The sequence below is a fragment of the Herpailurus yagouaroundi genome, unplaced genomic scaffold, assembly GCF_014898765.1.
Source record: "Herpailurus yagouaroundi ecotype Mexico unplaced genomic scaffold, PumYag 159, whole genome shotgun sequence".
NCBI classification, from domain to species: Eukaryota; Metazoa; Chordata; class Mammalia; order Carnivora; family Felidae; genus Herpailurus; species Herpailurus yagouaroundi.
This window is the reverse complement of record NW_024412400.1, coordinates 51,874,999-51,888,821: the sequence shown is the minus strand read 5'-3', so window position 1 is coordinate 51,888,821 and position 13,823 is coordinate 51,874,999. Positions and strand designations below refer to the sequence as shown.

The window sequence follows — 13,823 nt, the reverse complement described above, 5'->3', positions numbered from 1 at the left end:
TGACAAAATATATTTTCTAGGAAATTGTACATTTTATCTGAGTTTTCAAATTTATTGGTATAAAACTTTTTAATTCGTACTTTTATGTTCTGCTGTATCTGTATTTAAGTGCTCTTTTTCACTGATTCTTTCATCAGTATTTTCAAAGCTTTGTCTTTTTAAAGTTTTTGGTTTATGAATCATCTGTATAGGGTGTTTTTATTCTATCTCATTAATTCCTTTTTTTTTTATTTTATTTTTTTTTTTTAATTTTTTTCAACATTTTTTATTTATTTTTGGGACAGAGAGAGACAGAGCATGAACGGGGGAGGGGCAGAGAGAGAGGGAGACACAGAATCAGAAACAGGCTCCAGGCTCCGAGCCATCAGCCCAGAGCCCGACGCGGGGCTCGAACTCCCGGACCACGAGATCGTGACCTGGCTGAAGTCGGACGCTTAACCGACTGCGCCACCCAGGCGCCCCTCATTAATTCCTTTTTAAATCTTCGCTGTTTTCCTCTTTGTTCTTTATTTGGTTGTATTCTACTATGCTTTTTCTAATCCCCTCAGTTGTACAATTAGCTTTTTTTTTTTTTTTACTTTCTAATATAAGCATTTAAGACCCTAAATTTCTTGCTAAGTACCACTTAGTGTCATCCCATAAGTTTTTGAGATACAGTATTTTCATTATGAATTCTTAAATACTCTCTTATTTTTATTGTGATTTCCTCTTTGACTCATAAGTGACTTACAAGTTTGTGCTTTAATTTCCCAAAGAATTTTTGGAAACTTTTTGTTGTTAAGTTAAAATCTAGCTGCATTGTAGTTGGAGAACATGAATGGCATGATACAAATTGCTTAGGAGTGGTTGAGATTTGCTTTGTAGCACAGTTTATGGCTAACCTGTGTAACGAATAACAGCTAATACTTATGTAGCACTTAACTATATTCTAGGAATTGTTCTAAGAGCTTATCACATGTTAATATATTTAGTTCTTTCAGTAAACTTTTGAGATAAGTGTACTAATATGATCTCCATTTTATAGATAAGGAGACTGGAGCACAGAGAGGTTAATAATTGAACTTGTTCAAGGTTATATAGCTAGTGAATAATAGAGACAAAAATCAAGTTTGGAGAGTTTGGATTCAGAGACTACTCTTAACTACCACACTATGCTGCCTCTTTAGATGTTTCATTTGTGCCCCAGAGGAATGTGTATTCTTGAATTAGTGAGTATGAGATATTAAGTAAGTTGGTTAAAGAACTCCTTTTGATTATATTGTTCAAGTTTTCTATATCCTCAATAAATTTGTGTCTGCTTGGACAGTCAATTACTAAGAGAGGTGTTTTAAAATTTCCCACTATAATTTTGGATTTGCCAATTTCTCCTTGTAATTTTGTCAAGATTGCTTTATAAATGTGGGAGATTTTCTAAAATTGAAGTATAATTAACATACAATGTTATATTATATAGATTCAACAATTCTATACATTACTCAGTGCTCCCCACAATAAGTGGAGTCGCCCTCTGATACCACACATGTAGTTATTACAATATTATTAACTGTGTCCCCTATGTTTCACTTTTAATCTCCATGACATTAATTTTATAACTGGAAGTTTGTATCTCTTAATTCCCTTTATTTTACCCATCCTCCCATCCAACTCCTCTCTGGCAACCACCATTTAGTTCTCAGTATTTAAGTCTGTTTGTTTGTTATTTGTTTAGTTTTTTTAGATTCTACATGTAAGTGAAATCATATGTTACTCGTCTTTGTCCAGATTATTTCACTTAGGATTATAGTCTCTAGGTCCATCCATGTTGTTGCAAATGGCAAGATATCATTTTTTTTATGGCTGAATAATACTCTATTGCATATACATACCACATCTTTTTTATTATTATGTACAAGTTTAGAATCATTATTTACTCTTGGAGAACTTTTCCTCTTACTATTATATATTGTACAACTTTATTCTGATAAGTTTTGCCTATTTTCTTTGGAGTAGTTGCCTATTTTCCCTTTTCCTGTCTTTTTACTTTTTATCTTCCCATGTCCTTATGACTTAAATATAATTTGTAAACATCCTATAGATGTGTTAAATATTAAAAATTGAAAATCTGTCTTTTATTGATAAATTTAATCAATTTGTATTTATCATGATAAATTATATATTTGGCTATATTTCTCCATTTTTATTTTGAGTTATATTTCCTGATTTTCTAAATTTTTATCTTCTTTTCTGCACTTTTCAAAAAAAATTTTAAGTTTATTTATTCATTTCAAGAGAGACAGAGAGAGCAAGCGGGGGAGGGGCAGAGAGAGAGGGAGAGAGAAAGAATCCCAAGCAGGCTCTGCACTATCAGCACAGAGCCCCATGCAGGACTCTACGCACGAAACGCAAGATCATGACCTGAGCTGAAACTGAGTCGGGCACTTAACTGACTGAGCTACCCAGGCACCCCACAGTTTTTTTTAATTGAATGCATTTTTAATCTTTCATTTTCTACCTCTATTGACTCCGTTGGTTTGAAAATTACATATTCTATGTCAATTCTTTTAGTAGGTTCCTTTAAAATTTTAGCAAACATATTTGCCATGTTTTATCAATTCTAAGACATTTTTCACACACTTATAACTCTGAAACAAGAATATATTTTATAATTGATTACAATCTTACAATCACCGTTGGCCAGGTATTAGGCATAATAAAGTTGCCATGGCCTACTTGTGCATAAATTTGCCGTAGCTTTCATACTGTTAACATTCCAACTGAATTAGGTACATTATTGTTACTAGCAATCAATGTTAGGTTAAATGTCTGCTTAAAATGTTTCCAAACTTTCTAGATTATAATGTGGTAACAAACACTTACTGGGTATTTGGGAAGGCATGCAAGAGAGCACTAGGGTGTGCATTTTATATTAGTGAACAAAATATTCATCAAAATATTCGTGCATGAATGATAGGAATTCCACATTTTCTTACAAAATAATAACTGAGAGCTTTATGGAACCTAAAAAAGAATATACTCTTTTGTTACTGAGATATTGGTAAAATATTGTCTATTAAACTACAACAAGTAATGCAGCTAAAAGCAGGAAACAGGCAATTCTCCTGGAAGAGATGGAAGAAACTTCAAAGAAATAAGAGGTTAGTACCATCAATTTATGTCTTGCCTAGAATTCTCCTTAAGACATGATATAACTCACAATTTAATTGTTAGTCTTTTCTCTTCCTTCATAATGGAAGATCTTATCACTGATACCACCTTACATTTGATGGATTACAATGATCTAAAGTTATTCAATAACTCTCTTTTCCTATTACCGTAAGGACCTTGAAATACTTTCATGCCCCTCTTATATAATAGCGTTAAGCAGCACTTTTTATGTTACCTTGCTTAATACCCTTGAAACTTATTCTTTAAAATTACTGATTAAAAAAGAAATCAGCCAATGTTTGGTTCAAGAACCTATTTCCCCATTTTTTTCTTACCATCCCTTTTATTCCCCATTGTCTTCCTCCCTTTTTTTCTTCCAAATCCAAGTTTCCACTTTCGAAAGTATCATAATAAGAGTCCCTTCAGCCAGGATCTATTAGTGATAAACTGTCTAAATGTCTGTCATTTCCGAAAAAGTCCTTGTCTTGCCCTTCACTTTGAATGGTGATTACCTGGGTGTGGATTTCTAGCTGGGCAGTCTTTTTATTTCTCGTAACTCCTACTATTGCTGTTGGTTTGTCATTCTTTATACCTACTCTACTTTTTCCATGCTGTAATATTTTCTCCGTGTCTTTGGTGTTCTATGGTTTCACACTATTATGTGTCCGGATGTGATTTTACTTGTATATCCCTACTTAATCCTCATTGTGTTTTGTGAGTTTGAAGTTTATGCTTTTTGTCACTTTTGGAAGTTTTAAAAATATTATATCAAATATTTTCTTTTCCAACTAACTTTTCCTTCTAGAAATGCTATTTATTCATTCATTTATGCATTCCACAAGTATTTTTTGAGTACCTACCATCTTCTAGACATTGGGGATATAATAAAGCAGACAAAAATAACTGCCCTCACATCCTTCATATTCTCTTGTTTCATTCTCCATACCTTCTGATCTTTTGTAGTTTCCATCTCTGTATGATCCATCATGTTTTCCTTTCCTCAACTCTATATTCCCATCCATTGAGTCTTTTTTCCAGCTGTATCTTATCCACCATTTCATTCATTTGTTGAGTTTTTCATTTCTAGAAGTCTCATTTGTTTCTTTTTAACATCTTTCTGTTCCTTTTTGAAGAGATGTCATCTTTGTTCATAACAAGAGTTTTCATTGATACAATGAGTCCTTTTGCACGTCTAATTGCATAATTTGAGATCAATAATTCCATTATCTGGTTTTTGACTATCCAGTATGCCCCAAGTTTTGTATGTGGATATGTGTTCATATTGGCTTAGTTCCTTGAATGTTTTATGAGTTTGGATTTTCAAATTCAGTTTAAGTAGAATTTTACTTGTTTGAATAGTGGATGGCTTTGTGGAGTGTTTTCCCCCTCAAAGTAGTTTTATGTTTGCTTCTGCTGGGAACCCCAGTGAGGTTATGAGCTCTGGGATCATTGCTGGTGCTGTTGATGTTGTTATTGTCTTCACCTTGGAGGTTCTCAGAATGATAGAATAAATGAGGTGTGTATATATGTGTGCTCTTAAAACTAGAAAGAATGATTATTAGTATGGATGCCATGTAGAATGTAACAATAAGAGAAGGGTAAGTATGTGGTCTTTTTGTGCTGTACATTGTTTAATAGTTGTGAAATGAATATAAAAAAATTATAACACACAGGGAAATATTTGTAACTCACTGTGTGTTATAACATCTCTCTGTACTTATTACATGCCAGACACTGTTGTAAATCCTTTCCCTACATTAACTAATTTAAACTGCACACTACTACTAGGAGATAGATACTAATAATATCCCAGTTTTAAGGATTAGACAACTGAGGGACAGAGAGGTAAGTGATTGCCCAAGATTGTAGCTGATCAGGACAGAATATAGCTTTGAGCACAGGCAGTTTGACTCTAGAATCCATGCTTTTAACTGCTATGCTATGCTGTTTCTGAAGGAAGGGAAGGAGAAATGATCCTCAAGATGTCTTCCTTCTTCTCTTTCAATGTCTACTCCTATGCTATTCCCACCGTTGAGTACTTTATTTCATTTATTTCATTCCCTTTTGCCACTGGGCCATTCCCTGAAGACTGTTTATAGCATCAAGAAGTGTGACCAAATGGTTTAGGAGTGTTGACATGGAGTTGTGGTATCTGTGGCTGAGTGAGAATGACCCATCCTGGTAACTAGGCTTGAAACAGCACAATGTGTGGATTTTTCATTGTCCTACCCTTATAATTGGACCTCCCCACCACTTTAGGGTAAATTACTTTAAAATTAACAATGACCAGGTTACTGTGAGACTGAACCTCTAAACCCAGTTTGATGGGTTTGATATGAATAGATCTGGTTCTTAGAAGTTACTCATTTTAATGTGCACAGGTACTGACCCAATGTTGAGCTCAAACATAAACACATATGTACGTACACACATATATTTCATAAGAATAGGGTGTTTCCTGGAATGTGAGTCAGGAAAACCCTAATTGCAAAGCTGAGTTCATGCCAAGAATCTTTAAACTATTCAATGATATCATTAAAAGAATTTGTTTAAATTTCTTTTGTCTTTTTGAATATTTTTTGAATGGAGCAGTTAACAGCTTTCCAGATTTTCACCTTTTGGAGGAACTCTCCTTTTTGGAGAATGTTTTGCTTCATGTCATATGTAGGAATGTGTAAAAAAAAATTCAAGTTGAAAAATCTTTTCTTTTTCATAAAGTGTTATAGGAAATTCTTAGGTACAGGAGATTCACAGTAATATCAAAGTTCATACCTGATGCATCTATGCCTAATATATTAATATATTCAATGAAATTATGACCCGTGGGCAGTGATTTATCCTTATGGCCATCTGCTTAACTTTTCTAGTTAGAAATCTTAGAATCAGAATATATGCCTTTTGTTAAACAATCTTGCTGACACAGTAGTCTCTCCTGTATACTCCAGCTTCATTCCAAAGCACTCCTTTCAGAATTCTGCAACAACTCAGTACTCTTTAAAGCAGGAAAATGGAATCTTGGTGTTCATGAACCAGGGCACACATGTTTCTCATGTACTTTTATTGAGTTGCAACTTCTGCTTTTATTGGCTTATTTCATCCAAATGGAAATCTCTCTTCTATTTATTGTTAAACTATTGTTTACCCATGGTTTGCTATGTTTCCCAGTGCCATCTATAAACACCCTGTTGTAATTGGGTTCCCAGAAAAACAGGTTCCAAAATGGCTGTTCCAAGGGAGGAACAAACTCCTGGGTGAGGCCATTCCCTTTGACAAAGAAGTTTATGCAGGCAGGTTTTGCTCTGAACTGGAAGCTGAGAACATGAGTGCCTTTGTCCCAAATAGGTATACGGGCAGTGTACTATAGTATCAACCCAGTCTACCCTTCTCACCATTCAGATCCATTTGCTTTGTATAATAATTTCATTCCATATGGAAACAGCTTCTCTGAGATACTTTTCCTGAAAAACTTTACAAGAAGGTTAGTGAGAGGATCTGTCTACCACCCCAGTTGCTATACCAAGGCTGCAGTTGGTACTGATCATCTCTGTGGTAGGCTGAATAAGGGCCCCCAAAAGATGTCCGCCTGTGAATTTTATCTTACATAGAAAAAGGGATTTTTCAGATATAATATAGTTAAAGATCTTGAGATGGGGAGATTATGCGGTATTATCTGGGTGGGCCCAATGTAATCACAAGGGAGTGAGAAGGTCAAAGCCCTTCTTTGAAGAAGCAGGTGGCCTGATGGAAGCAGAGGTTGGAGTGATACACTTTGAAGATGGAGGGTCATGGAATGATGGAGGGTCCTCATGGAGGACATGAGTCAAGGAATACAGAGAACCTCTAGAATCTATGCAGAAATGATGCAGAAATGGATTCTCTTCTCACAGCCTGCAGAGAAACCAGCTTTGCTGACACATTGACTTTTGCCCAGTGAGACTAATTTTCAGCTTTTGACCTCTGGAACTGTAGGCAAATACAGCTATCAACACAAATTCTTGAGCCACTAGGTATGTGATGATAAGTTATAGCAGCAACAAGAAAGCTAATACAGTTTCCCTCCTCTACCACCTATTCTATTCCCTATGCCTTCAGCTAGCACCTCTGTTGATTTAACTTGCTTTCTAGTTGGGTGACTCCTATGCTGTTTCCTGAGGGATCTGTGTCCCTGGTCTCCATCCCTGTCTCAAAGTGTGATGACCCCCATGTCTATTTACCACCAAAATTAGGCAGGGGAGTACCTTGAGATGCCCCCATTACACAACAGCAGCCCCACCTCCTCCTAATGATATGGTCAATTACCCTTATCAGGGTGGTCACTCTTTTCTTCTTTTGCTGATCTCTTGACCCAAGAGCTTGAAGTGACTGAGTTCTCAGGCTCATGTATTCTACCCATAGGGAATTCAACACCATGTAATAGTCACTGTTTTAGTATGTATGTTGCCTCTTAGAAGTTAGTTCCTCAACCTCATAAGATATTAGGCTCAGTTGCTCCTTTGAAGACCTGTTCCATTGATCTATTAGTCCAGGAGCTTCAGGGCAGGGGAAAGAAAGGTTATCATATGTGATAGGACTAATGAATCCATGATCAGGTGCCCATTGTTCTATCTCCTTTGCTATAAAGTGATTCTCTAGCCTGATGCAAAGTTAAGTAGGATCTTGTTTCAACACACCAAATACTCTGTGATCCTTCAAATAGAGGTTCAGGCTTAGGCCCTATGGGCAGGAAAGTCAAACTCAAACCTGGATTACGTGTAAATTCCACTCAATATAACTGATGTTCTTTCCGAGGTGGAAAATGACTCATGTAAATAACTTGCACCAAATGATTGATTGGTGTCCTTGAGGGATGGTGCCATTCTGGGGCTCAGCATTAATCTCCGTTGCTAACAAATTCCATATTTAGGTAATGGCAATAACAAGAGCACGTTGGTGAATGGGAGTTGATGCTATTGGGTGATAAATAGCTTTTATTCTTGGCACCAAGATTATTCCATTTGTTCACCTATTGGATCACACTGTGGATCACACTGGGGTGGCCATGACAAAGGCTTGGCTGATGTCATTTGGAATATAGACTTCCTTCCATCTATGACATTGGTTCCCTGTTCTATCTACCCTTATGTATATATCCTCTTTATTACATAAAATACTCTTTATTACCTATGATGCTGCTTGATATTTGAAGATAATGCCGTTAAAAGTAACTGCTACTTACAAGGGCAATTGTGACCAAAAAGAGTGATTTTAGCCCAAGAGTATTCTCTGTTATTTTTCACCCTGAGAATGATTTTGGCTTTCCATGCTGCCACAGAGATTTTTGGAAAAGCTAGAATCATTTTTTGCTCATTCACATCCTGTGTTTTCTCTGTGACTTGGCTTCATAAGAACGTGTTTACTGCATAGCAGCATTCTGTTCTGGCATAAGTAATTATTCTGTGGCATTAAAATAAAGAATACAGTCACCAACAAAGGAGGAATGTAGAAAATATACTAAAACAGTCCACCAACCAAGTGGTGTTCATTCTAGGAATGTGGGGATGGATTAATATATGGACGTTTCATACTATATGTTAACATAACACATACATAAGTTGACTAAGAAAAAGTGCTTCTTTATCTCCATAGATGCTTATAAGACAGTTAAAAAAATTAAAACAAATGCATAAACTTTGAAAATAGGAAGAAAGTGATACATCCTATATGCTTTTAAAATATTTGCAGTATTTTCTTGCTTTTGACCATAACATTTTAAATCAAAAATCAGGAACTAAAACCACAAACTAAACATGCATTCTTGCTTTTATTACTTTTGTGTGAAATAGCTTAGGAACTACTGGTCAACACAATAAGCTATGGAATATACAAAAGGTATAGATCCAATACAGAGATGTTTCTGGAAAACCCAAGAGAATGATCTGAAAAAAAGTATCATAATTAAGATGAATTGAGCTAAACAGCTACGTACAAAATAAATACAAAAAAAAAAGTGTAGGCTGACTTATTCAGCAATAACTAATTAAAAGTTCTGAGGATGAAATAATATAGATTTTGTTAACAGCCACAGCAGAGACATAAAATACACTAGGACATATCTTTAAAATTTTGTGGAGTTTGTATGGAGGAAATGGCAAAATTAATATTGTAAAAGAATTAAAAAATCGTACAAACAGAAAAGACAACTCTGAAATAGAAGCTGATGTATATAAAACAATTACTAGGAATAGAATTATTCAATACATGGTGATGGGAACATTAAATTAGCTATTTATTGTAAAATGTACATCTTCTATAAATAGATTTAAGAGCTAACTGATTGGTTAGCAAATTAATTTCTAAAACCCCAAATGTTAAATGGTTTAAGTTTTATTTTATTTTTATTTTTTTAAGTTTATTTATTTTGGGGGGGAGAGAGAGAGAGAGACAGAGAGACAGAGAGAGAGAACAAGTGGGGAAGGGGCAGAGAGAGAGAATCCCAAGCAGGCTCCACACCACCATGCAGAACCTGATGCAGGGCTTGAACTCACGAACATTGAGATGGTGACCTGAGCCAAAGTTGGACGCTTAACTGACTGAGCCACCAAGGCACCCCAAGTTTTTGTTTTTTAATCTAGAAAAAATTCAGGAGAATTTTTATTAAACCTTTGAGTAAGGAAAGTTTGAAGTTAAAAAACAGAGCCATTAAAGGAATAACAAGTAAGAAAGGAGTAAGTGTAGGTGGATATTTTCATGTGCTTGGAGTGCCTTTGGCAAACACAGGAGACCCTGTGAGCATTGTTTTCCCCAGGGCAGGAAACCAGGGTGAGAGGGAGATTGACTTTTCACTGTAAACCTTCCTTTATACCTTTGGTTTTTTTGAACTAGGCCCATGTATTACTTTTAGAAAAGAAAAGGGAAAAAAAGCCCTCAAATTTCCAATTTAGAAAAGGAAAAACATCACACTCTCCAGTTCCATCCACATTGCTACAAAAGGCCATATTTCATTTTTTCTCATTGCCACGTAGTATTCCATTGTGTATATAAACCACAATTTCTTTATCCATTCATCAGTTGATGGACATTTAGGCTCTTTCCATAATTTGGCTATTGTTGAGAGTGCTGCTATGAACATTGGGGTACAAGTGCCCCTATGCATCAGTACTCCTGTATCCCTTGGGTAAATTCCTAGCAGTGCTATTGCTGGGTCATAGGGTAGGTCTATTTTTAATTTTCTGAGGAACCCATGGGGGAGGGGAAGGAAAAAAAAAAAAGAGGTTAGAGTGGGAGAGAGCCAAAGCATAAGAGACTGTTAAAAACTGAGAACAAACTGAGGGTTGATGGGGGGTGGGAGGGAGGAGAGGGTGGATGATGGGTATTGAGGAGGGCACCTTTTGGGATGAGCACTGGGTGTTGTATGGAAACCAATTTGACAATAAATTTCATATATAAAAAAAATAAAAATAAAAAAATAAAAATAAAAATAAAAATAAAGGTAGAAAAAAAATTAAAAAAAAAAAAGAAAAGGAAAAACAATGAAATCCCAAAAGTTTGACAGTTTTGTCCACTTAAAAAACTTACCATGTCAATAGATAGGAGCAAAGAAACTAAAAATAATGAAAAATGGAGACGTATTCACAACCTATATGTCAAATGTTGACTTAATATCCTTGGTAGAAAAAGATCTCAAAGGAGGATCCCCAAATTGAAGTCATCTAAGGAAAAATTGACATAGGATACAATGGGCAATTCCCAAAGGACTATATACAAATGACCAACAAACATGTGAAAATACTCAACCTCACCTCTGATCAAGGAAATTCCAAGTACACAGCAGTGAGATAACTGTTTTCCACTGATCAAATTAGCAAAGATTAAAAATACCCTGTTCTGGCAAAGGCGTGATGGAGAAAGCATGCTTTCACCTAGCTGAAGGGAATATACACTGTAAGACCTTCTCGGAAAATAGTTTGGCAGTATGTATCATGAGCCCTAGACATTCTCCCGTGTTTTGTGTCAGAAATTCCACTTCTGGAGAATCTAGGCCATAAATAATCTAAGTATGGAGAGGGCTTCATGCATAAGATGTTTGCTGCGGCTTTAGATACAATAGCAAAACCAGATTGTTCCAGCTGCAGCTTGCAGTGGACAGAAAAGCCCCATCACTTCCCATCTCTAACAGCTCACGAGGGTGTAAGGATCAAATTGTTTCACTGCTCGATTATGTTTTCATTTTTGTCAGTCTACCAGCCAGTGGCAGACCAATTTTCCAAATTAAAGTGATGGGCCTATTTTTCACATTTAGATGTTTTGGAGGGTCATATTACCTCTCAATAAAGATGATTAGATATTTGAGGGAGAATTAAATAGTTGAATGAAGGGAAATTTTTTCGGGGAAAGCTAACATCGATTTGGTAGTTATTTGAACCAAAGATGGAGAGCTGAATTGATGTGTTCTACTGTGTAGAGAAAGAGAAAGAAAGCTTATGTGGGGAAATTGGAGGGTGATTTGAAACATTTCACAAAAATTACTGAAATGTCAGAGTAAAAATGTCAACCCTGACCTGTAATGGGCCTAGGAACTGAAACAGCCTGGGGTGCCTGGGTGGCTCAGTTGGTGAAGCGACAGACTCTTGTTTTGTCTCAGGTCATGATCTCACTGTTTTGTGCATTTGACCCCCACTTTGGACTCTGCGCCGAGCCGTGAAGCCTGCTTGGGATTCTCTCTGCCTCCCTCTGCCCCTCCCCCACTCACGCTGTCTCTGTTTGTCTCAAAAATAAACATTAAAAAAAAAAAAGGAAAGAAAAGAAAGAAACTGAGACAGCCTGAAGATTAAACCCGCTTGGCAAGTGAATAATCAAGCTGCTTTGAACTCTCCCTGCTCCCTGGCTATGTATCTGTGAGAGCAGGAACCTGCTCCATTTTAGCTCATTTGCCTATCACCTCCTCCACAAGATTCTCATCCCCAAGGAAGAAGGCCCTCCTTGTATTGGAGCTTTACAACCTCACCCCTTAGCACACAGTATGGCACACCCACTTGCTAAATGAGTAAGTTGGCATTTTATCGGTCCTTTGAAAGATAACTTTCCAGAGCGTTATTTAATATTAAGGTTTTCTTTCAACTAGGATTACCAAACCAATAACAATGACCAGGCAGTGGTTGAAATCTGTATCACGCGAATCACAACAGCCATCAGAGAGACAGAGTCCATTGAAAAGCATGCCAAGGCCCTTGTGGGGCTCTGGGACTCCTGCTTGGAACACAACCTGAGACCCTCTGGGAAAGACGAAGACACTCCGCATGCAAAAATTGCTTCTGATATCATGAGTTGCATTTTACAGGTATGTCAGTGCTAAACATCACGCTATTTGATACTGGCTTTGCAACGGAGGTGAACACGTGGTGTCTCTGAACCAAGAGCTAATGTTTCCCTAGCCTTTAGATACCGTAAAAAGATACCACAAGCCATTATTGTTGAGCCCAACAAGGTTCTAGACAGCTTCTGCCGTCTCAAGACACACTGTGGGGAATTCAAAGTAATACCACAGCAAGCTCCAATCTATTTAGATAGATAAGACGTGTGCATATAAAAACCTAACGTTAGTATATGCCAAGATTTAAATAACCAATTCTGGAAAATTCAGGAAAAAAAAAGACCTCTTTCATCTAAGAACAGAGAGGGGGTGGAGTCTGAACTTGGGTCAATGAGCTTGGACTATGTGGAGAGAAGTGACTAAACCATTTTTAAGTGTGCTTCTACATGTGTTGTGAGTTTTCCACGATAATAATGTTTGCCTATTCTAACTGCGCCTGGCTGGCTCAGTTGGTAGAGCATGTAACTCTTGATCTCAGGGCCATGAGTTCAAGGCCCATGTTGGCTATGAAGCCTACTTAAAAAACATTCCTTCCTCTGGTGAAAATACGAATTTGTAATTTTGGCTTAAGCACAGAACAATTATGTAAGATTGAAATAGTAGGGAAGTCATTTAACTTCCTAAGCCACAGTTTCCTACCTATAAAATGCAGATGAAATTGACATTGTCTATGACAAATTTTACCAACCAGTAAATGTTGGTGATGTTGATAGGTATTTCTTGAAAGAGAATTCTGTGGCCAAATAAGTTTGGAAACACTGAATTCAATTTTTCCCTTGTGGGCTGTCATAATGTTTCATAGCATATTAAAGGCTCTGAAAAGTCCCGCAATTAAGAAAGCTGGTTAATTTTGTTCAGTACAGTGTTCTTCAATCTGAATTGCTTATGGAACTTCTTTTCCCCTCCCTACCCTCAATACGACATCTATGAATATCTCTCAGAACTATGGTTTCTGAGCATAGTTCAGGAAATTCTGGTTATGTGGAAATGTTTAGCACTGTGTGTAGCAGTTAATATTAGCTTCCTTTCTTCTTCTCATCCCCCCCTCCTCCTCCTTCTCCTACTCCTCCCTCTTCCCTCCCTCCTCCTCTTCACAGTTGTCTGTACTTAACTGGAACATATTCCATTTTGTCTGTCTAGTCCAGACACTGTTCAACTGAACAAAAGACTACACACAGTATCACCCTGTTTTTCCTTTATCCCCAGGGCTAGGGATGGGAGGGGAGGGAATGGGGATTTCAGCAAAATTAATGAAAGATGAATACTGCTTGGATATAACAACTAAGACTGTTCTTTACTGATTATCTTAAATACGTTATCGACATTCATC

General features: G+C 36.7%; 1 protein-coding gene across 6 annotated transcripts in view; it reads left to right on the top strand.

Annotated features, from left to right (window-relative positions):
• The window catches only part of VEPH1 (ventricular zone expressed PH domain containing 1), a 261,729-nt gene that overhangs the window by 18,271 nt on the left and 229,635 nt on the right, over positions 1–13,823 (top strand). For all 6 annotated transcript variants that reach the window (XM_040480593.1, XM_040480591.1, XM_040480590.1 and 3 more), the window contains one exon: positions 12,245–12,460. In XM_040480593.1, coding sequence (XP_040336527.1) covers positions 12,245–12,460 — 216 coding nt within the window. The remainder of the gene's footprint in view (positions 1–12,244; positions 12,461–13,823) is intronic.